We start from the raw sequence: 21,378 nt of genomic DNA on the forward strand, positions 1-21,378 counted from the left end.
ACCCCATTGCCAAGTCGACCTTCAGAAGAGATGATTAATCGCCTCGAGGTAACTTCTTGTCAGTAACTTGGTGATCTTTGTTCTCTGCTCAAACCATCTGCTGAGAACATAGGAGGCTGTTTGCTTATTTCCCAGCCCTTTTCATGCTTATTAAGGCTGAGGAAGACCAGGGGCCAGGGCTCTCAGGGCCTCCTGCTCAAATTGGTCTCCTCATTCCCAGCTCACTAATAGTGGAGATTTATAGACTCATCCAACCCAGCATCCCAGGATCCTCAAAGGTTGCTCCTACTGGGAACAGAGGGCCCAGAATTCACAGAAAGACAAATACCTTTGCATACTTCAAGATAGTAATTGCCAAGTTCTTTGCTGTCGAGTTGGATGGCTTACTGAATGCAGGGAATTGACAGAGTAACTTAATGTGCCCAACATTTTCCTTCCTAGGTTCTAGGATCTGAAACTTGTCACTAATCTTTTTTTCTCCCCAAAATTCCCAGAGTGGCCAAGAGGTCATCCTTGAAGAAATGTCATGTTGTGTCTGGGGATAGCCATTAAAAGGATTTTTTGTCTTCTGTGTTTGTTTGGTTTTTTAAAAATTCTCTCCATTGTCCTTTACTTTTCCCTCCATTTTATTTTTCTTTGCTACTTTTCCTCTCCTCCATTCTAAAAGAGTTACCTAGGAATCTCCAGCCTGAATAAGCTGGTGCATTTCTGAGATAGGTACATTGGTTTGGAGTCAGAGGAACTACATGAATCTCAGCATTGCAGTTTAATGTTCCCATGTGATCTTGGACAAAATCACTTCACACATACTGTTGGGCCTCATTTTTGTCACCTATAAAATAAGGGGGGGGGGGTCTGGTTACAAATCTTGTGATAAATTGTGCATACAGATACAAACATATACACACAGAGATGCACTGAATTCTGAGGCCTGTTTCTCACCATGGTCTGGGAGTGACCCTAGATTCTGTAAGATGAGGGGTTTGGACCCCATTGCCTCTAATATCCCTTACATCTCTAAATCTATGATCCTATAGTTCTGTTCTCAAAATGGAGCACACATTTGAGCATTTCTACAGAGCTGGGAAGACGTTGCATGTAGAGATGGTAACGTATTCTATATCTAATGTCCAAGGATCAACCTAACTGAGTTGAAGAATTTCATCACCAGATTGGTGATTAATTTCTTCAGCCACAGCAACTCCCAAAGACCATCTATTAAGTCATAGTGAGGCTATGATCTACCTTGGTAGAGGGCAGTAAAACCACAGAGACCAAATCACAGATTCTTGAAATCTATACCAAAGACTTAAATTTGTTCCCTTGAGTTCTCCCCCATCCCTAAATGTCCTGCTGGCACCATTCAAATCTTAAGAAATAGAAAGTATTAACTTTCCATTAGAAGAGGAAAAAAAAAAGCAAAAATAGTGTTTGGTGGAAGTTGGTGGGGGGGGGGGCAGGATGAGGTATTCTTAGCCAGGTGGTGCAGTGGATAGAGCACTGGACCTGGAGTCAGGAAGACCTGAATTCAAATTCTGTCTCAGACACTTAGTAGACTTATGGCTCTGGCTAAGTTACTTAATTGTTCTCAAACTGTTTCCTCATCTGCAAAATAGGACTAATAACAATTGAAATGACTTAGGTAAAGGGCTTTTTGAGCCTTTAAAGTACTATATAAATGCTAGGTCTTCTTCTTCTTCTTCATAATAATAATAATATCTACCCAGAGAATTAAACTATTGATGTTCTCTTAAATTTTATAATTGAATTTGGAAATAGTAAAGGGAAAAATATGTAATTACCCCTAGCGTCATGGAAATTGCAGTAGAACAAAATACCAAGCATGATAGGTCTTCCGTAAACATCAATAAACCTCCTTATATGTTGCCTCCTATGCTGTTACTCTGTTAGAATGTGAGCTCCTTGAAGGCAGGGGCTGTCTTGCTTTTCTATTTGTATCCCCAGCACTTGGCATGTAGTAAGCACTTAGTAAACGTCATTCATTCGTTCATTCTAAAACCACAGTCCCAGTGCCCGTAAGACAGCCTCTGATAGACCTTTGAGTTGGTAACCTTTCTCCTTTTTCAATGCAGTGGATTGCCTGGATCCCACCTGCTCTGGACGGGGTGTTTGTGTCCGAGGTGAGTGCCACTGCTCCGTTGGCTGGGGAGGAACCAGCTGTGAGACTCCAAGGGCCACATGTTTGGACCAGTGTTCAGGCCACGGCACCTTCCTTCCTGACACGGGACTCTGCAGCTGCGATCCCAATTGGACTGGACATGACTGTTCAATTGGTGAGTGTGAATCTGCCTCGTGGACGGGGAAGGTGGGCTGGGGTCTTTCGAGAGAGGGATTTCAGCTTCCAAGTATAGCACATTGGTAAGACATTAGCACAGCCCCATTCTCAGTGGATTTTCCATGTCTCTTGTTATTCTCCCTCCTCTTGTCTCCCTGCATTCTGACCTTTAGCCCCAAGCCCACCTGCCATGGTGAGGTGAACTTGGGAAATGAAAAGAAGACCTCAGTAGTCTCTCAGAGCAGGTGCAGGAGGAAGAACCATGGGAAGAATCATAGTGCTGGGGTCAGAGAATATGCATTCAAATTCTACCTCTGATAGAGGTCATTTATGGGCCTCAGCTATTTATCTGTAAAATGAGGGGGTTGAACTACTAGATGGTCATTGAGGTTATCTATGATGCTATATAAAGTCCTGTATGGTTCAGCATAATCTGTACCCTCCACAAAATCACAGAAAGCAGTACCCTATACAAAAAGCAGAATTGTTTTATGCTAAGGAGAGAGGGCAGCTGTCTAGACAAGGGCCACCATCACTTCCACTCACTGCTGCTCTCTGTTTCAGAAATAAAAACAGCAGAAGGAGCAGTGCTGTGTTGGTGATCTCTTTATTGAGGTCCCTTCCCTCTGGAATGCCAGGGAAGGTCGGTTACTGCAGAGGGTCCAAATTTTAGGAAACTTTGGCCATGTTTGCTCAGAACTATGGACTCAGGAAAATTCCCATCTCCCACCTAATTCACCTTCTTTCTTCTCCATTATCCATTCTTTGGTATCTCTGGGATCCTATGACACCGGGCCCAGGCCCATGGTAGACAGTGCGTCTGATATATATCTGGTGGAAATTAGCCTGTCTTTGTCTGTGGGCCGAGGAAACCTCAGGGATGAGCTGGCTGTGGCTCAAGGTAGCGGTGAAACCTGGGCTTCTCCAGTTGGTACCATAATGATGGCGGGCTTTTGAAAGCCTTCCTGTGTCTCCTTTGGAGAAGCCACTTCCAGGGAAGAGCAATCCTTGTTCAGAAGAGGTGAAATGTCAGTCACCTCATGTTTGTATTTATTATCTGACAGGCTGTTAAGTGATGTAGAAAGGTCCTTGGGGTATTGTCAGGAGTCCATTGTTAAAGTCTCAGACATTAGTTAGCTAAGTGACCTTCAGCAAGCACGTTTCTCTAGGCCTCAGTTTCCTTATCTGTAGAAGGAGGTTGGTTGGACCAAGCAATTTCCAAGACCCTTTGCAGTTTTAATAGTCTATGCTATAACGTGCCTTCTTCCTCCAGTATTTCATGATTCTGTGGTCTAGAGTCTGGTAAGGGAAAAGGTTGAAAACATTTATTATGGATTCCAGTTGCTGGTCCCCTCCCCTTCTTGACATGGATAGAGAGCCTATAGCCAGCCTCAGACCAGCTTTTATCCTTCTTTGTTAAGCATGTATGAGGATATGATTGCAAACACAGATGTGCGGGGCCACGTAAATAATTCCTTTTATGTTGCTCTGTTTATGGCCTTGTAATAAACAGCCCTCTTAAAGTGGCGTAGACTTGCTCTTGTTCATTATGTAGCGATGAAGCTAATTTATGTCTGGTGTATAGCTGTCTATTGCATTGTTAATCCTTGATGAAGTTACGTAGCTTCCGATGGATGCAGTTATGTTTTTTGTGGGAGATCACTAAGTATTCTTTGCTTGGCCTCATAAAAGGAGACAACACAGCCATTAGCAGCCGATTGCTTTTAAAGCCCAAGGCCTGTTCTTCTTCAGAGCTGTGGACGCAGATCCCGGTGATGCTCATCAGATGGGTGCATGTTGGCTTATATGAAAATAAAGTCTCGTGCCTAGAAATGGCACTCACTGGGGCCAGGGAAGAGAAGACGTGTTTTGGGAGCACACATCTCACCTCACACAACTATTTCCAGCGTTGTCTTGTGTAAGCCCATGCAAATGTGTCCAGTCTTGCCTGACAGTAATGAGCAGGAGGTTGGACCAGAGGATATCACACGGTCCTGTCCTGCTCTAACCCTCAATTGGAATTATGTGAAAATTAGTGCCATTTTCATGTGACCTTATCTCATTTGGTTCTCACAAACCTAGCCTTCAAGGTAGCAGAAGGTAGATCTGAGTTTGACTCCCCTGTCAGCCCCCTATGTCCTGTATGGCCCTGTATAAACCATTTAACTTTCCTACGCCTTAGTTTTTTCATCTGTAAAATGGATAGGTTGGACCCCATGACCTCTGAGGTCTGTTCAGGTCCTCAGTCTGTGATCCTGTATCATCTTCTGTATTTAAACAGAAGAGAAAACAGTCTTGAGAGGTGACATTGCTTGCCAAAGGTAGCAGTTATGCCTGACATTTCTTTTCCAGCCTCCTGTTGTATTATTCCCTTTCATAGACCTTTCTCTCTCTCTCTCAGCCAATAGGCCTAACAGTTATTCCCTAAACTTGGCATCTCTCATTGAGCTTCAGGGGGTTTGCACAGGCCTTGAATGTACTGTATTCCCTTCTGCCCTCTGACCTTTAGAAGTCCTAGCTTCCTTCGAAGCGCAGCCCATGTTCCTCTACCTACAAGAAGTCTTTCGTGATTACCCCAGCTGCCAGTGTCCCTCTTCCCACCCCCCAAATAACTTTCTACTCACTTTGTATATATTTTCATTTATTCTTATGGGTAAGTGTTATTTCCCATCCACAGCCCCCCATAAAATGTTGTTGTTCATCCTTCATTCTCGAAGAGGACCAATGACATCACCAGGGTGATGTTTTGATTAGTGTATACCTTGTGTATACTCACACACACATATATATATCCTTACATATGTACCCATATACCCATATCTATAAAGATATAGATATATCCAGTCCTCCCCTCTCTCGAGCACCAATCTCACACTACCAACTTCCCTTTGGATATCTCAACCTGTTCTATAGGCATCTCAAAATCAGCATGTCCAAAATAGAATTCAACATCTTTCCCTCTAAAACCTCCCCTTTTCCCAACTTTCTATTACGTTCCCGGGTACCAGCGTCCTCTCACTTCCCCAGGTTTATAGCATCATGGTTACCTTTGATCCTCATTCACTCGTATCCACCCACACAACCAGTGTATTGCCAGTGCTTGTTGTTTGTACCTTCACATCATCTCTTCACTGGTTGCCCTCTTTTGTACTCACAGACAAGTTCAGCCTTCCTCACCTCATGCCAGAACTATTGCACCAGCTTGCTGGTTGGTCCCTTTGCCTGTCTCCACTCCAATCCATCCTTGATTCGTTTGCCGAATTGATTTTCCTAAAGCACAGCTCTGACACATCATTCCTGTATTCAGCAAACTCCAATGGATACCCATTAGCTTCTGGATCAAATAGCTAATGCTCTATTCGACTTGTAAAGCCCTCCACAACCTGGCTCCTTTCTGCCTTTTCCATCTTCTCATACCTTATTCTCCTCCATGTGCTCTTCAGTCCAGTGAAATTGGCCTCTTCCTGTTGCTCAGGCACAACACGCCATCTCCCAACTCAGTTCCTTTTCCTAGCTTCCCCCAGACATGCCAGGAATACTCTCCTTCCTCATCTGTATCTCCTGACTTCCTAGGCACTTGGCTACCTTATCGTAAGCATGGTGTCCAAAGGGAGAATACTCTCATTTTGATGTGAAAACTACACTATCCACAGGCAGAAAGAACCCAAATCTGGAAGTCGGGTTCCTATTCCTTTGAGGCTACTTACTGGGTAGCCTAGAGCAGCTCAGTGGCACAATGGATAGAACACTGGGACTGCAGTAGGACAATATGAGTTCAAATCCAGTTTCAGATACTTACTAGCTATGTGACTGTAAGCAAGTCACTTAAGCCTTTTTGGTTCAATTTCCTCATCTGCAAAATGAACTGGAGAAGGAAATAGCAAATTGCTCCACTATCTTTGCCAAAAGAAAATGGGGTCATGAAGAGTCGGACACGACTGAAACACTCAAAAACTGGGTAGCTGTGGGCCCAAGTAACACATGTAAATTGAAGATGAGAATAAGGGTCCTATCACCTACCTATAATCACACTATTATAACCTCAATGCCAGGTTCATGGTGTGCTCTTACTATTATTTACTGAATTCTAGTTGCAAGTTTAAATGCACCTCAAACCACTTAGGTTCAGTAACAAGAAGCCAAAAGAGAAGTGCTTAGTGGTCCATCGACAGCGTGGCCTTGAAGCTGTGGCTTCTCCCGTTGGCAGAACCGCTCACAGACTGTCTTATCCCCATACAGAAGTAAGCTCCCTTTTCATTGAGCAAAGCGGAGTGCCTTTTGGCACAGAGAATGAGGCTTAATGAAACCATCCTGAATCAACGCACCCTGCATTAAACAGCAGAACCCAGTAATAAAATGTGAGCTAATGTGTTTACCGAGTGCCTGGGTTTGCTTGGTTGAGACAGAGAAGTTGGATTTTTAATACAAGTGTGTCCTCTGTTTCTCGCTCCTTGGCTTCCAAATCCTCTTCAGAAGCCCTTCTCATTGGGGAAGCCTTTTTGACTGGCTGCAGGGCTAAGACTGGCTTTCTTCAGGGGCATGTTTCATTAGGAGTTGAGTTCATTCATCTTTGAAGCCCTTACCTGCTCTGGGATTCTAGGAATCAGCCCAAAGAAGGCCTCAGGAACACCCGCCCACATGACAGACTGCCCCCAGTTCTAGCCAGTACCAGCAGCAACCATTGCCACCCAAAAAATCAGTGCTACTGTTTAGGAATGATGGGTAGAAGATAGAGAAAAGAACATGTAGCTTTGATGTCAGGAAAACTTCCTAATTAGTGCTGTTTCAGTCTGCAATAAATGGGCTGCCTCAGAAAGTAGAGCATTCTCTTTTCACTAAAAGTCTTTGGGGTTTTTTTTTTTTAAAAGGCCAATTATCTTATAGTCATTTTATATTTATAGAGGTTTTACTGTTTCTTCCCAACCACCGCCTCCCTTAGAATTAAAGCTCACTGAAAGCAACAACTATTTGACTTTTGTCTGTATATCTCCAGCACACAGTAGGCTCTTAATAAATGCTGATTGATTGACTAGAAGACAGGCTTCCCATCAGGTCTGTTGTAGAAGAACAGGTTGAAGTAGATGTCCTTTGAGGACTCTCATAGATCTGACGTTCTGGGATGCCATTCTCTTCCCTTTCTGATCTCCTTTCACTTTGAATCTGCTTTTCCCTTCTTCCTCTCTTCATTCGGATGGGGCATCGTGGCGATGAGTATTCAGCCAGAGTCATCATGGAGCGTTATCCCTGTGGCTGTGTAACCCTTGTATCGGACACTTTCAGGATCCAGAGGGCCTGCGTATGCTTTGGGGGTGAGAGATACATTATGATCTTGTCTCATAGTTCCTACCCAGGAACCTTGGGATGGTTCGTGTTCTGCTTCCCAGTGTACTGAGACCAGCTCCCCACTTAAAAAAGCACAGTTCAACTCGTAGGGAAAAAGGTTTCTTTTAGGAAGAAAACGAAACATAGACCTTCGATTGAATGGTTATTAGTTCCAAGATGGAGGTAAAACTCCAGAAATGCTAACAATCCCAAGTATGAGGACCTTCTGGAAGAACCCCCCTTTCTTCACCGTGTCCTCTCTTGCCCAGCTTTTCTCTTCATCTAAAGAGGAGGGAGACATTTTTTCATTCTCCCTATCCTGTCTTACCTTCTCATTGTCTCCTCACGGGTTCCTGCCCATTCTCACGGCCATCCAGCCTTGCCACTTTCTCAGACAAGGGGGGCAGGATGGCCAATTGCTTCCCAATCTCTGGTGCTAGATAAAAGCTAACACACCCCGCACTCCCTTCCCTTTCCTCCAGTTGCTACCTTTCACTTCACACACCACAGCCTCCTTCCTCGGTCCTTTTCTCCTTGTTCCCAGTTAACAGCTTCACATATCGCCAGGTATATCTTGTTGAGGACGTACCATGTTTATTCGCCTTCATTATTCAAACAGGAAAGGGGGAACTGCGGGGAAAGTATATGTAGAGATAAATACAAAGTCATAATATTTAACTTCAGTTTGACAAGCATTTATTACTTGGTTTCAAAAGATCAAGTACATGTGTACAAGATCGGTAGGGGTAGGGGTGCAGGTGCGTAGACGGAAGTTCACGTACAAAAGACACGGCGCTTTAGTACCAAAAGCTCAGCTCATTGCAAGTCAGTGTGAAATGTGCTAGCCAATAGTAATAATTAAAACAAACAAATGGCACAGCTCCCAAAATTATAAAGGTCAAGCCTGCCCCCAAAGAAGATCTATAAGAAGACAACTCCCCCTCACCTCTTTGTTGAGGTTGAGGGTGGTCTAAGAGTGGGAATCATTGCATATAACTATAGATTTTTAATGCACTGATTGGTTTTGCTGATTTTTTTCCTTCTTCTTCCTCTTTTTCTTTTTCCAAAATTCTTATTTGCCTTAAGCAAAGGCTCTGGTGCTGGTGGGGGAGGTGGGGATACAGGGGCAAATTCATGTGGGTACAAAAGTGAAAGATATCAATGAGATTTATTTAAAAAAAAACAAACTCCTGTTTATATGCTGTTTTAAGATTTAAAACCCTTTTTCCCACTAACGCCCTGGAAGGTGGGTAGTACAATTAGGGTTTCCCCATTTTACTCAAGAACCCAGATGGAGTTGTCATCCTATGGATGCGGGCACAGTAATGACCTGGATGATGGCCCAGCCATGCTTTCCCATCCTGGGCCCACTGTTGTTCATAATGTCCCAGAGGTTGAGAACAGGAAGTCTACCTGGCGCGCTGGGGGCTTGCCTCGATTTCTCCTGACAGCTGCGAGGCTCACCCCGGACGCAGCCTGCTGGATGTCTGTCAGTCATCCCTCATTCTGCCCATGTGAGCTGCCCGTCTTTTTCAGCAGTACATTTCCTTGGTGACATTCTTCGCACTGTTTCGTCTTTGTAATTATCTGCTCCAGTGTATAGCAGCTTATTCAGACCCTTTTCCATTGTCCTTCTGGTCATGCTCAGTCTCAGTTCTGTGATGCTCTGTGACTAGCAGCTGTGTGGGAAAAGCAGAAGAATATTAGTATAAAATATAAACCTTTGTTTCAAGGAGAAACCTGGGTTCAGGAAAAGAACCTCATGGTTCCTGCCAAGTAATCCAGCCTGCTTTTTTCTTCCTATTCAGTTCTGTGTCTGACTCATTGTCCATTTGCAGCATCTGCCTGACAGAGACCTGCTGTCACTTAATAATAACTGGCATTTATGTAGTGCTTAGAGGGAGGCTTATAAAGCATTTTATATCCATCATTTTATTTGGTCCTAACACAACCTTATGAGCTAGGCACTACAGGTGACATTATCCCCATTTTACAGGTAAGAAAACTGAGGGTCAGAGAAGTTAAAAGACTTGTCTGTAGTCGTAGAGCCAGTAAGTAAGTATTAGAGGTTAGATTTGAATACTAGTCTTTCCTGGCTCCAGATACTGCACTCCTGCCACTAACTAGCCAGTCTCCTCCTCCTCCTCCTCCTCCTTCTCCTCCTCCTTGTTCTTCCAGGGTTAAGTGACTTTCCCAGGGTCACACAGCTAGTAAGTCCCTGAGGCCAGATTTGAACTCAAGTCCTCCTGACTCCAGGGCCGGTGCTCTATCCATTGCACCTCCTAGCTGCCCCAGCCATACTACTTCTTAAGCATCAGAGACGTGATTTAAACCCAGGTCTCTTAACTCCAAGTTCATTCTCTCCAGTATGCTATACTTCCTATTATAAAAGCTAATTTCACTTTATGCCTCTCAACAAGATTAATGTATATATGGATTTTCTTTTGCATGAAAGACTGCATCTATTTTTCAGTGAAAAGTCATGTGACCTCTCTGTGCCTCAGTTATAAAAAAGGAACAGTCACAAACTGCCTCCCACAATTGTTGAAAGGGATAAGTGAGATGACATGTGAAGCACTTTGTAAACCTTAAAGCGGTATATTATTATTTAATTGTTATCTATACTAATCAGAGACATTGTGGAGGAGATTCCTCTCCAGGTATGGGTCAGGGGAGGGAATGAGCATTTGTTAAGCTCCGACTGTGTGTCGGTCACTGTGCTAAGCACTTTACAGATATTTTTTCTCATGTGAGTAGTTGGCTGGAATAAATGAACTCTGAGGAGCCTTCTGATCTTGGATGCTAAGAATTTATGATATAACAAATGAATGCGTGGTTATGGACCATGCTACGTGCTTTATCTCTTTGAGTCTCACAATAATCCATGAAATTGGTAGTGCAGGTATTACCAGCCCAGTCTTCAGAGAGGTGAGGGCTCACACAGCCCAAAAGTCAGGGCTTCATTTCAGGTGTCTGGCTCTAAACCCGGTGTTCTTTCTCCTGCTCTCTACTCCATGATGAGAAAGGACTGTTTCCTCTCCAGACTTTTTCCTAGTGAAGCTTTCCCTGTGTTCATCGAGTCACTGAGGGCCGTCCCCAGCACTGCAGAGCACCGGCTCCAAGAGCATCCTCTCTGATTGGTGGCCACCCCTAGGACCAGTATCCTACGCCGTAAAAATCTGACTCCTTGGCAGAACCGAGTGTCAGACTTTTAAGACAGAACCCTCGTGTAGAATTCATGTTGTGCTCAAGGACAGCCAAGGACGTTGCTGCTGCAGAAAACTGCTCACATCATTTCACCTCCAAGCCATCCTACCTTCCCTCCCTGAGCAGCCGGCCCCTGCCTATGATGAATGCTGCATCTGCTTTTGAATACAACACAGTTACATATCACTACAGTACCCTGATGCCTCCCGCTCCCTCCCACAGCCCTGAGTGAGACCACATGCTTCTCCTCTTTGCTGAGAGCACCGTAAGAACAGAACAGAAAATTAACTTGGCGACAGAAACCATGAAATTGGGGCGGCCCTTAACTAATTCAGATGCTAACTGCTTAAAAGGGTTTTAGGCCATGCTCCTTTGGCTGAAGAAGCTGCTTTGATTGACAGCCCTCCTGAGTAACAAATTCCCTTTCTAGGTATTCAAGGCCCTCAAGAGCTTACCTTTCTAGACTACTCTTAGCTATGTACTCTACATTCTAGCCAAACTAGATTACTTACCATCTCTCTGAATTGTAGTTTCCTACCTCCATGCCTTTGCTTCCTGCCCCCCCATGCCCACAGTATCTTTCCACCCTTTATCCTCACTTGCTGAAATTCTCCCCACACTACAGAGTCTATCTTTAGTACCACCTCTTTCATGAAGCCTAAATCTATTATTCCCTTATTTCATTACCAAGCTTTTCCTCTTCTTATTCTGTGCATAACCTTCTATTTCCCATCTCGTTCATTGATCTTACTATTTTTTTGGGGTACTTAATTAATCAGTCACCAAGCATTTATTAAACACCAACTGTATGCCTGCCAGGCACTATGCTAGGCTCTGGAGATACAAATACAAATAATTCCTTCTCAGAAGGAGATTATAATTCTAATGGAGACAACAAGAAGTATAAATATATAAGTACATATGGAACAAATATAAAATTAATTTTATTCTATTGTAGTATGATCATCTTCATGTCCTATTCCCCTACTAACCAATAAACCCCAAGAGGGCAAGGACTATGTCTTATCTAAATCCCATTTCTACTCTGTTGTTGGTTAATCATTTTCAGTCCTGTCTAAGTCTCCATGACCCCATTTGGGGTTTTCTTGCCAAAGGTAATGGAGTGGTTTGCCATTTCCTTCTTGAGCTCATTTTACCAATGAGGAAACTGAGGAAGTCAGAGGATAAATGACTTGCCCACGGTCACCCAGCTAGCAAGTGTCTGAGGATTTGAACTCAGGTCTTCCTGAGCCCAGGGCTGGCACTCTATCCACTGTGTCCCCTAGCTGTCCGTGTCTACTGTAATGCTCTGCATGCAGCTGACTCTTCTAAAATGTGGGCCAGGTTGAATTGGAACCTTTGGCTGACCCTGCATTTTCCCTCAGACTTTCCTGGGCCCATGTGGCATATTGAACGGAGCCTTGGTCCGAAGCTAGAAGACCTTGGTTTGAGTCTCAGCTCTGTCTTCTGACAATGTGACCCAGGGCACTCATTGAGCCTCTGTTTCCTCATATAAAATTTTGATGATAATACCTGTTTTACAACCTGCAGCTGCTATTCTGAGAGCACTGCAGAAATGTAAGCTGTTTTTATGCATTCCTCATTTTTATTTTATTTTATTTTATTTTTTTGGCGAGGCAATGGGGTGAAATGACTTGCCCACGGTCACCCAGCTAGTAAGGGTCAAGTGTCTGAGGTCAGATTTGAACTCAGGTCCTCCCAACTCCAGGGCCGGTGCTCTATCCACTGCGCCACTAGCTGCCCCCATTCCTCACTGCAGTCCATTCTCTCTGAGCGTGTTTTGCTTAAATGGTTTTTTTCCTCGGCTGCTGTCACTGTCTCTGGTTTCTCTGGTCTATAGGACTAGAAAAACTGCATAGCTGCAGTTCTGCCTTTGAAAAGCACGTTCAGGTGCTTTATCGCCTTTATGATTGCCCTAGTCCTGTTTATAGAAGGATTGTTGAGGGTAATTTGAATCAATCAGGCATTTATGAAGTACTAATATGTGCCAGTCATTGTAGTATGTGGCCAGGTAGGTAGCATAGAGCGCTGGGCCTCAATTCAGAAAGACTCATGGTCCTGAGTTCAAATTTGGCCTCAGACACTTACTGGCTGGGTGACCTTGGGCAAGTCACTTAACCCTGTTTGCCTCAGTTTCCTCATCTGTAAAATGAGCTGGAGAAGGAAATGGCAAACACCTCCAGTATCTTTGTCAAGAAAACCCCAAATGGGGTCATGGAGAGTCAGGCATGACTGAAAAGTGACTGAACAAACAAATTGTAGTCAGTACTAGGATTACAAAGACATAAATGAAGCAGTTTCTGTCTTCAGGGAGCTTATAAATCTATTAGAGGAAACAGCATGTTCCCATATAAGTAGTAGTGGTGGTGATAGTGGTAGTAATATTTGTGTAATCCTTTTAGGTTTGCAAAGCACTCTACAAATATATCTCATTCAATCCTCACAACTGCCCTGGGAGGTAGGTGCTATTGGTGACCCTATTTTACAGTTGAGGAAACTGAAGCACACAGAGGATAAGTGATTTGAACAGGATCACACAGCTAGTAATTGTCTCGAGGCTAGATTTGAATTCTGGACTTCCTGCCTCCAGGTCCAGTGGTCTATCCATTGTGCCACCTTACTGTCAGTATATACAACATATATGATCAGTAAATCCAAGATAATTTGGGGAAAGAGGTGGTAGCTGGAAGAATAGAGGAGTGAGGAAAAGCCCTACAAAGGAAGTGATGCTTGAATTAAAGTTTACGGTAAGCTAGGAATTCTAAGAGACAGAGGAGAAGAGGAAGTCAGTACACTCAGGCTTGGTGAGTAGCCCAAAAATGGACTTGGTTTTAGAGGACCCCTTAGTCTCTAATTATTTTTCACTGAACATAGAATGGAAACAGTGCTGGATTTGGGGATAGAGGCCTAGGGTTCAAAACAGTCAGTCAGTCAGTCAATAAACCTTTGTTAACCTGTGACGGTAGGCCAAGCACAGAGCTAAGCTCTGGGAATAGAAAGAAAGACAAAAACAGCCCTGGCCCTGGGGGAGCTTCCATTCTAATGGGGAAGACAGCTTGTAGATAAATGGGTACATAAGAGGTGCATACAGAGTAGGAAGAAGGGAACCTTAGAGGCGAAGACCCTGGTACTGACTACCTGTGAGACCTTGGGGAAGTCATATCCTCTTCTCTAAATGTCAGGTTTTTGATTTTGCTTTTTGGTGAGGCAGTCGGGGTTAAGTGACTTGCCCAGGGTCACACAGCTAGTAAGTGTCAAGTGTCTAAGGCCGGATTTGAACTCAGGGCCTCCTAACTCCAAGGCCAGAGCTCTATCTACTGAGCCACCTAGCTGCCCCTGGCAGGGTCTTTTTTAATCTGGGAAGGGGCAAGAGGGTTGGGTTAAGTTTAATGAGCACTGGCATCCCTCCCAACTCTGAATTCTGTCACCCTATCACCACTGTGAAGACCCTTTGAGCTTCTGCCAGATGTGGTGAGATTCGCACTGCTATACATCTGCAAACAGGGCCTGGCCTGGGAGATCACCTGTTGAGGACGCTCTTGAGGTCGGGTCAAGGATTCTGCGATTCTGTGAATCAGGAAGTTAACCAGAAACCAGCCTTTCTAGGCATACATGCAGCGTGGCAGGTACTGGACAGGGAGCCAGAACCTTAGGTGCCTGGACAATGAAGGCCAAAAAGGGCCTCGACTATAAAATGTCAGAGCTCTGGCAAATTACTGCCACAAACACACCTTTCACCCTTCTTATCTGTTGGCTCGCTCTTTGCTTCCTGCAGATATGATTATTTCTCCTACCCTGCCATCATTTATGGTGTTTTACCTTCCTGGCTCTAATCCTATGTATCTGGAAGTCCTTTCCCAGGTTCCTTTCTTGGTTCATCATTCATATCCTCAGTGTGGTATGCTCCATGTGTGGGCATCCCTTGAGGCTTCTTCCTGGGCCCTCTTCTTCCTCTACACTGTCTTGGTGATCTCATCACCTCCCATAAATCCAGTTATCATCTCTATGAAGATGACACTCTCTCTCTCTCTCTCTCTCTCTCTCTCTCTCTCTCTCTGTTTCTCTGTCTTTCATACACACATACACACAACCCTAGTCTCTCCCTTGAGCTCCAGTTGTGTATCACCAACTCCCTATTAGACATTTAAATTTGATGTCCTTACAGGCATCTCAAATTCAGCAGATCCAAAAAAGAACTCATGGCCTTTTCCACCAAACTCTACTCCACCTTCCTAACCTCGCCATTTCTGTGCAGAACATCACTCTTTTTCTAGTCATCCAGGTTCCCAACCTCAGGGACACCTTCTCTGTCACCTCTCATTCCAACACTTGCCAAGGCGACTCAGTTCTAATACCAGCATCCTCCCTCCTCCCTCCCCCCCATAATAAACATAAGCCATGATAAAATCACTTGAATTTATATAATGTTTCATATCATTATCTCATCTAAACTTCAGGATAATCCAGTGTGGGGGAGATTGTGAAAGTATCGTTTGTCCTTCTCCTTTTCTAAGGAAAATAAACTTAGAGAGGTTATAAAGAAATATAGTTTGCATCAATATAGTCCATTATGTTTTATGATATGCTCACAAAAGCCCTACAAGGTAGGTAGTGCAAACATTATTATTCTCCTTTTACTGATTAGGAAACTGAGGCTCAGGTTTCTCCCATAGACTTATGGTTAGTAAATTGCAAGGCTGGACTTCAAACTCTACCTTCTGACTCCAAGTCTATAGAGTTCTTGAAACAATCTCTGCTGTCTCTGAGTAATAGCAGCAGTATGTGTCTGAACAGCTGGGAAATCTATTTTTACAATACCTCTTAGCCAACAGCAAAAGAATACTCAGCAACTGATAAAAAAAAAGACCTAGTTCAGGGAGTAATAGGGTTAACAAAAAAAAATTTTCAATATAGTAGTTGCATTAGTGCTAAGTTTTAAAAATGCTAATTCAATTTATTTACAAGGCAAAACATAATTACATTTAAATTTGAGGGAACAGAATTTAATTCTTATTAATGACAGAAAGACTGAGTGAGATGCTTTCATGCCATAGAAATTGTCTTATGTTCATGGATGGGAGAGAAAATTAGATTCTGTACCAAGCACCCACCCCTGATTATGAGCCTAATTTATGTAGAAAGAATTGTTACTTCTTGAGAAGCTTTAGATTCTCATCCGAGAAAGCACCAAGATCCAATTAAACATCAAAAGAAAAATCTAATCTATCAGGTTGGGATATTTATATAGAGATACATTTGGGGAGGGGGCAGGAGCAGGATAGAATTTCATCCCAGGAATAACATCCATTGAGGTTTGACATTTCATGCACTGCTCCCGGACAGCAAATGACAGTTTAATATCAAAGTTCAGAATAATAAATAACAGAGATTGACACTGGCATAAAGGAGGAGGAGGAGAAAGTGAAAGAGGAAGAGAAGAAAGAAAGAAGAGACAAAAAAGGAGTATACAAGTGATGTGGGGTGGGGAGGGAGAAGAAGGGTCTAGACCCAAGGTGATGGTCAGCCTTTCTGGATGAATCAAAGAAGGAAAGAAATAGGGAAGAGAAAGAGAAGGCAAGCAGACCTATACATCAATGCTCTTTCTCTTTCAATTTTGTCTTCTGTTTCTTTTTTTTTACCAAATACTATTTCTACTTCCACAACATCCTGCAATCTCTCCTTTCAACACTGATTGTAGGATGAAAGATAGAGTCTAAATCTTGGCATCCAAGGCCCTCCATGATCTGGCTCCACCTAGCCTTTTCAGCCTTATTTCACACTAGTTCCCTTCATGCTTGCTACAGGCAAACAAGACTCAATTGTTATTGTTGTTCAGTCATTTCATTTGTATCTGACTCTCCGTGACCCCATTTGGGGTTTTCTTGGCAAAGATACTGGAATGGTTTGCCATTTCCTTTTCCAGCTGATTTTATAGATAAGGAAACCGAGGCAAACAGGGTGAAGTGACTTGTCCAGGGTCATGCAGCTAGTAAGTGTCTGAGGCTGGATTTGAACTCAGGAAGATGAGTCTTCCTGACTCACCTCTGGGTCTGGTCCTCTATCCACTGTGTCACTTAGCTGCCCAACCAGACTAATAGTTATTCCCGGATCTCATTCTTTGCTTTCAAATCCTGCATCTTTGTGTACCATAACCCTTATTCCTGAAAGAGTCTCCTTAACACATCTCTATTTCTGAAATATTTCCATTCTTTCAAGGTCCGTCTTGGGTGCTGCCTCTTTCATGCAGCCTCCTCTGATGCCCCCAGCTAAAAGTGTTTGTTTCCTTCTCAGTTCTTCCGTGCTAATTCTATTTTTACCTGCCCTTTTCCTTTTTAGTCACTTAGTCTCTACGTCTCCTGGGTACTTGCCAACAGATAATAGATTTAGAACTGGAATGGAACTTTGAAGCCACCAAATCTAAGTCATTTTATAGATGAGGAAGATGAGGAATAGAGAGGTTAAGTCGCTCACCCAGAAAAAGCCACCCAGTTTCTAAGTGTCCAGGTCTCCATAGATTCACATTCTCCATCCACAGCTCACTAGCTGGCTGGACAAGGGCAAGTCACTTAAAACACTGTGTCTTCCTTACATTACCTGCTCACCGTGGAAGTCAGGAACCCTCAAAACCCTCTCAAAAGGTGTGGTACTATTTCTCCAGCTAGATTCAAAGGCTCTAATGAGGTGAGTGCTCAGAACCAGCCTTGTGCTTATGTGACAGGTGTTGGTGAGCTGGGATTTCAGAGCATCAAAAGCTAGAGATGGAGGGAAGGGAAGTGGCTATAATAATAGCAGCTAAATATGAGCATAGTAATTTAAAAAACAGTAGCCGTTTAAGAAAGGGTGTGTGTGTGTGTGTGTGTGTGTGTGTGTGTGTGTGTGTGCGTGCGTGTGTGCGCGCTGCAGTGACCGCTGTCTTTCCTTCAACTGATTGAACTCTTGACTGTATTCCAGCTCTGGACCACCACGAGATTCATAAGAGGATGAGAGCCTCGTGGTTCTTTTTGATAGGAGATTTGAGGTCCATGAATGCTGTGACTTGCCGAAGGGAACAGAGCAGGGACTAGAACCCAGATCCCCTTGACTTCCGAGCCAGCATTCCTTCCTCACTATTCCTATCACATTTTAAGTAATAGACACGCAGGCTCTCCTTAGTAAAGTCATTCTAATTGGAAAGTAATATGGCCTCAAATTAAGTGTATTAGCATAGGTTATACATAGGTTATACAGGCATTAGCATTACCCAGGAGCTCCCAGGGTGAAGTGCTTTTTAAAGGCTTTCAATCAGGGCTGGGGTGAGGGCACTAGTGCCGACGCGCCAGTGTCCTTTGTGCTGATTGGTTTGAAAGGTTTCTGGGCACTGTTAGATGAGTTAAAAGATAGTGTTGTTGAAAGGTTAATTAGCTTTGTACCCTCAGAAGCACGCTTCATGGCAGGGCCTGACACTCTCACAACATATACAGAAGCTTCATCACATGGGAAGATCACTCTGGTTGGTCCCCAGTGCCTGAGTGATCTGCATCGCTGGGCTTGGTTTTGGCCTCCTTCCTTCTCCTTCCTGCCCCTTCCCCGGCCCTACGCTCTACATCAGACCTGGGTGGGGGGGGGAAGAGGAGAAAGAGAATATTCAACAAACACTAGCCTGGTTAACCTGGGGAAGCTGCAGAATTCAAGGCCTACTTCAATCAGCCGCTGTTGGAAGACCAGCAAAAACCCTGTAGCGCAGGACTATGGAAATATGGTGCCCGTGCCTCAGTTTACTTTTTGCTAAAATGAAGTGTCCAGATGTCACGATCTACACTTGGCAGTCGTGTGAGCCTGGTTTTCTTTTACTGGTTTCAGTTTGTTCCCCTGGAAATGGGGAATAATATAAAAATAGTTATCATGAGGGTCTTAGATTGATAGATAAGAGCTTTAAAGGGCCTTTGAGATCCCTGAGTCCAAACCTCCCCCTGCCATTTTACAGACAAGGAAATCGAGGTCCAGAGACCTTGAATAACTTACCTAAAATCACATGGGTAGTAAGTGGCAGAATTAGGATTCAAACTCAGGTCCTCTAACTCCTAACCTGAGATAGTTCTCTCTCTCTCTTGCCTTCCTTATAAGGGAAACAAATGAGATAACATATAGAAAGCATTTTACAACCTTGATGGACTGGAAGCTCCCTTCCATCGCTGACATTCTGTGTGCTAAGATCCCTTTCAGCTGTAGTATTCTGTGGGCTAAGATCCCTTCTAACCTATTCCTAATAAGCCTGTGAGGTAAGTGGGGCAGTTAGCACTCATTCAGCAAGTTTTTTTTTAAACACTTGCCACATACAGATAGCAGTGGTCAGCACTGGGAAAAATGGAAAGTGTAGAAAAGACAGCCCTCCTCACCCTTCCCCATCCCCCAGGGAGCATCTGTGTCGTAGCATCTGCTGGAACACAGACGCAGGTAACCACGGTGGACAGTTTTATGTGATAAGCGCATCAGAGAAGCGCCAGATAGCATGCATTGTGAGAATCTCCATCCGGTTCCCACGGCAATCTTGACATGTCCGTCCACAGGTCAGGATTTTTGTGCTAGTTTTCCCAGTGCTGAAACGGAGACCGAATGGGGTGAAGTAACTAACTTACCTGCAGTCACAGAGCTGAGACGCGGTGGAATCAAGAGCATCCCCAGCTGACAAGTGCCGTACTCTCCCCCTCTGCTTCTCAGATAGGAGAGGAGCTCTATTCATGCCCCTTTCCCTGGGCACAGACCATCTTCACCCAGGCTTTGCTCCTCATCTCCCTCCTGTGGCTGTTTTCTGGAGATGGCAAACATAAGAAGAGAGATGCACAGAGCACTTTAAGGTTGCCTCAGCACATCCATCCATCAGTCCACATTTATTAAATGCCTACTATGTGCCAGGCATACTTGAACTCAGCATCCAAACCGTACAATAACCTGCTCAGGGAGGGACTATAGGGATTTTTTTTATCATTATTTTATAGATGAAGCAACGGAGGCAGGTGAACTTACCAGCTTATGGTTAATATAGCTGGCATTTATCAGCGAAAGAATCTGAACTCGGATCTTCCTGACTCCAAGTGAAAACAGTAATGACAACAATAATAATAGAAAAAAGTAAACTGAGGCATGGGCACCATATTTCCATAGTCCTGCGCTACAGGGTTTTTGCTGGTCTTCCAACAGCGGCTGATTGAAGTAGGACTTGAATTCCGCAGCTTCCCCAGGTTAACCAGGCTAGTGTTTGTTGACTATGCTCTTTCTGTCTTTAAGATTTGTAAAGTGCTTCACAAATTTCACCTCATGTTATCCTCCTGGCAACCTCAGGAGATAGATGCCGTTATTATTCTCATTTTACAGATGAGGAAATTGAGGCAAAAGGAGAGGTTAAGTGACTTGCCCAGGGTCATACAGCTAGTAAGTTTCCGAGGCAGGATTTGAACTCAGATCTTCCTGAAATATGCCGCATTGCTTCTTTAGTCACAAAGTGTTTATTGAATAAAGAATGAATGAATGATTAATGAATGAATGAGGATGAATTTATTAAGCACTTAGCTTATGCTGAGTACTTACCAGGTATTAGATACTGGGAATATAAATACCAATACATCATCTAGGACCATCAGAGCTTACCGTCTAATAGGCAGAGTAGTTCTAAGTACCTACTATGCTTTGCTTAACTACATTAGAACACAAAGCAGTCTGATACTCAGGCCCTGCACTCAAGCAGCCAGTAGTCAGCTTGGGGAAAGCAAGGATAAATGTGAAACAATTAGAGGAAAGTAGGAGTCACTAATGGAGAGGAGACCTTTATTCCATCAAGTCACCCCATGAGACAATCTCTTAGCCACCTGTGAAACTCCGCCTGGTTATCCTATAGTCGTTCTGAGTATTTCTACCTCGTCAATTGCAAGGCTTCTGCAGATTCTACATGCCCTAAGAGTACAGAGATGATGCTATCATGGCCAACATTCTAGGAGCTGGCTATGAAACATGAAATCCTACCGAAGATCATATGTAAAATCATGTATCTCACCTTTATGTGGTCTTTTAAGCTCTACTGAGTATTTTCCTCACAGTGGTCCTGTGAAGCATATCATCTAAGAATTATAAAATCCTCATTTTATAGAGGAGGAAACTGAGGCTACCTAGAGTACTTAGAGCTGAGAGGGACCTCAAAAGTTATCTAGTCCAGGGTTCTTAACCTGGGCTTGTAGATAGATGGAAAGAGGGTCCATGAATTTGGTGGGGAAAATAGTCGCATCTTTATTTAAATATAACTGGTTTCTTTTGCCATCTTTTGTATTTTATCTATAATTCTGGAGGGCAGCTAGGTGGCATAGTAGGATAGAGCACCAGCCCTGGAAGCAGGAGGACCTGAGTTCAAATTCAGCCTTAGATGCTTACTGTAGCTATGTGACCCTGGGCAAGTCACTTAACCCCGATTGCCTCCTAAAAATTAACAATAATAATAATAATTCTGGGAAGGGGTTCATTGGACTGCCAGAGAAGTCCATGACATAAAAAATAGGTGGAGAACT

General features: G+C 43.7%; 1 protein-coding gene across 1 annotated transcript in view; it reads left to right on the forward strand.

Annotated features, from left to right (window-relative positions):
* LOC114032701 (teneurin-4) overlaps nt 1-21,378 on the forward strand; it is a 412,175-nt gene that overhangs the window by 221,904 nt on the left and 168,893 nt on the right. Inside the window, exon 12 of the mRNA XM_027848083.1 lies at nt 2,094-2,294. Coding sequence (XP_027703884.1) covers nt 2,094-2,294 — 201 coding nt within the window. The remainder of the gene's footprint in view (nt 1-2,093; nt 2,295-21,378) is intronic.

Source organism: Vombatus ursinus, unplaced genomic scaffold (assembly GCF_900497805.2).
Source record: "Vombatus ursinus unplaced genomic scaffold, bare-nosed wombat genome assembly UNPS02005659.1, whole genome shotgun sequence".
NCBI classification, from domain to species: Eukaryota; Metazoa; Chordata; class Mammalia; order Diprotodontia; family Vombatidae; genus Vombatus; species Vombatus ursinus.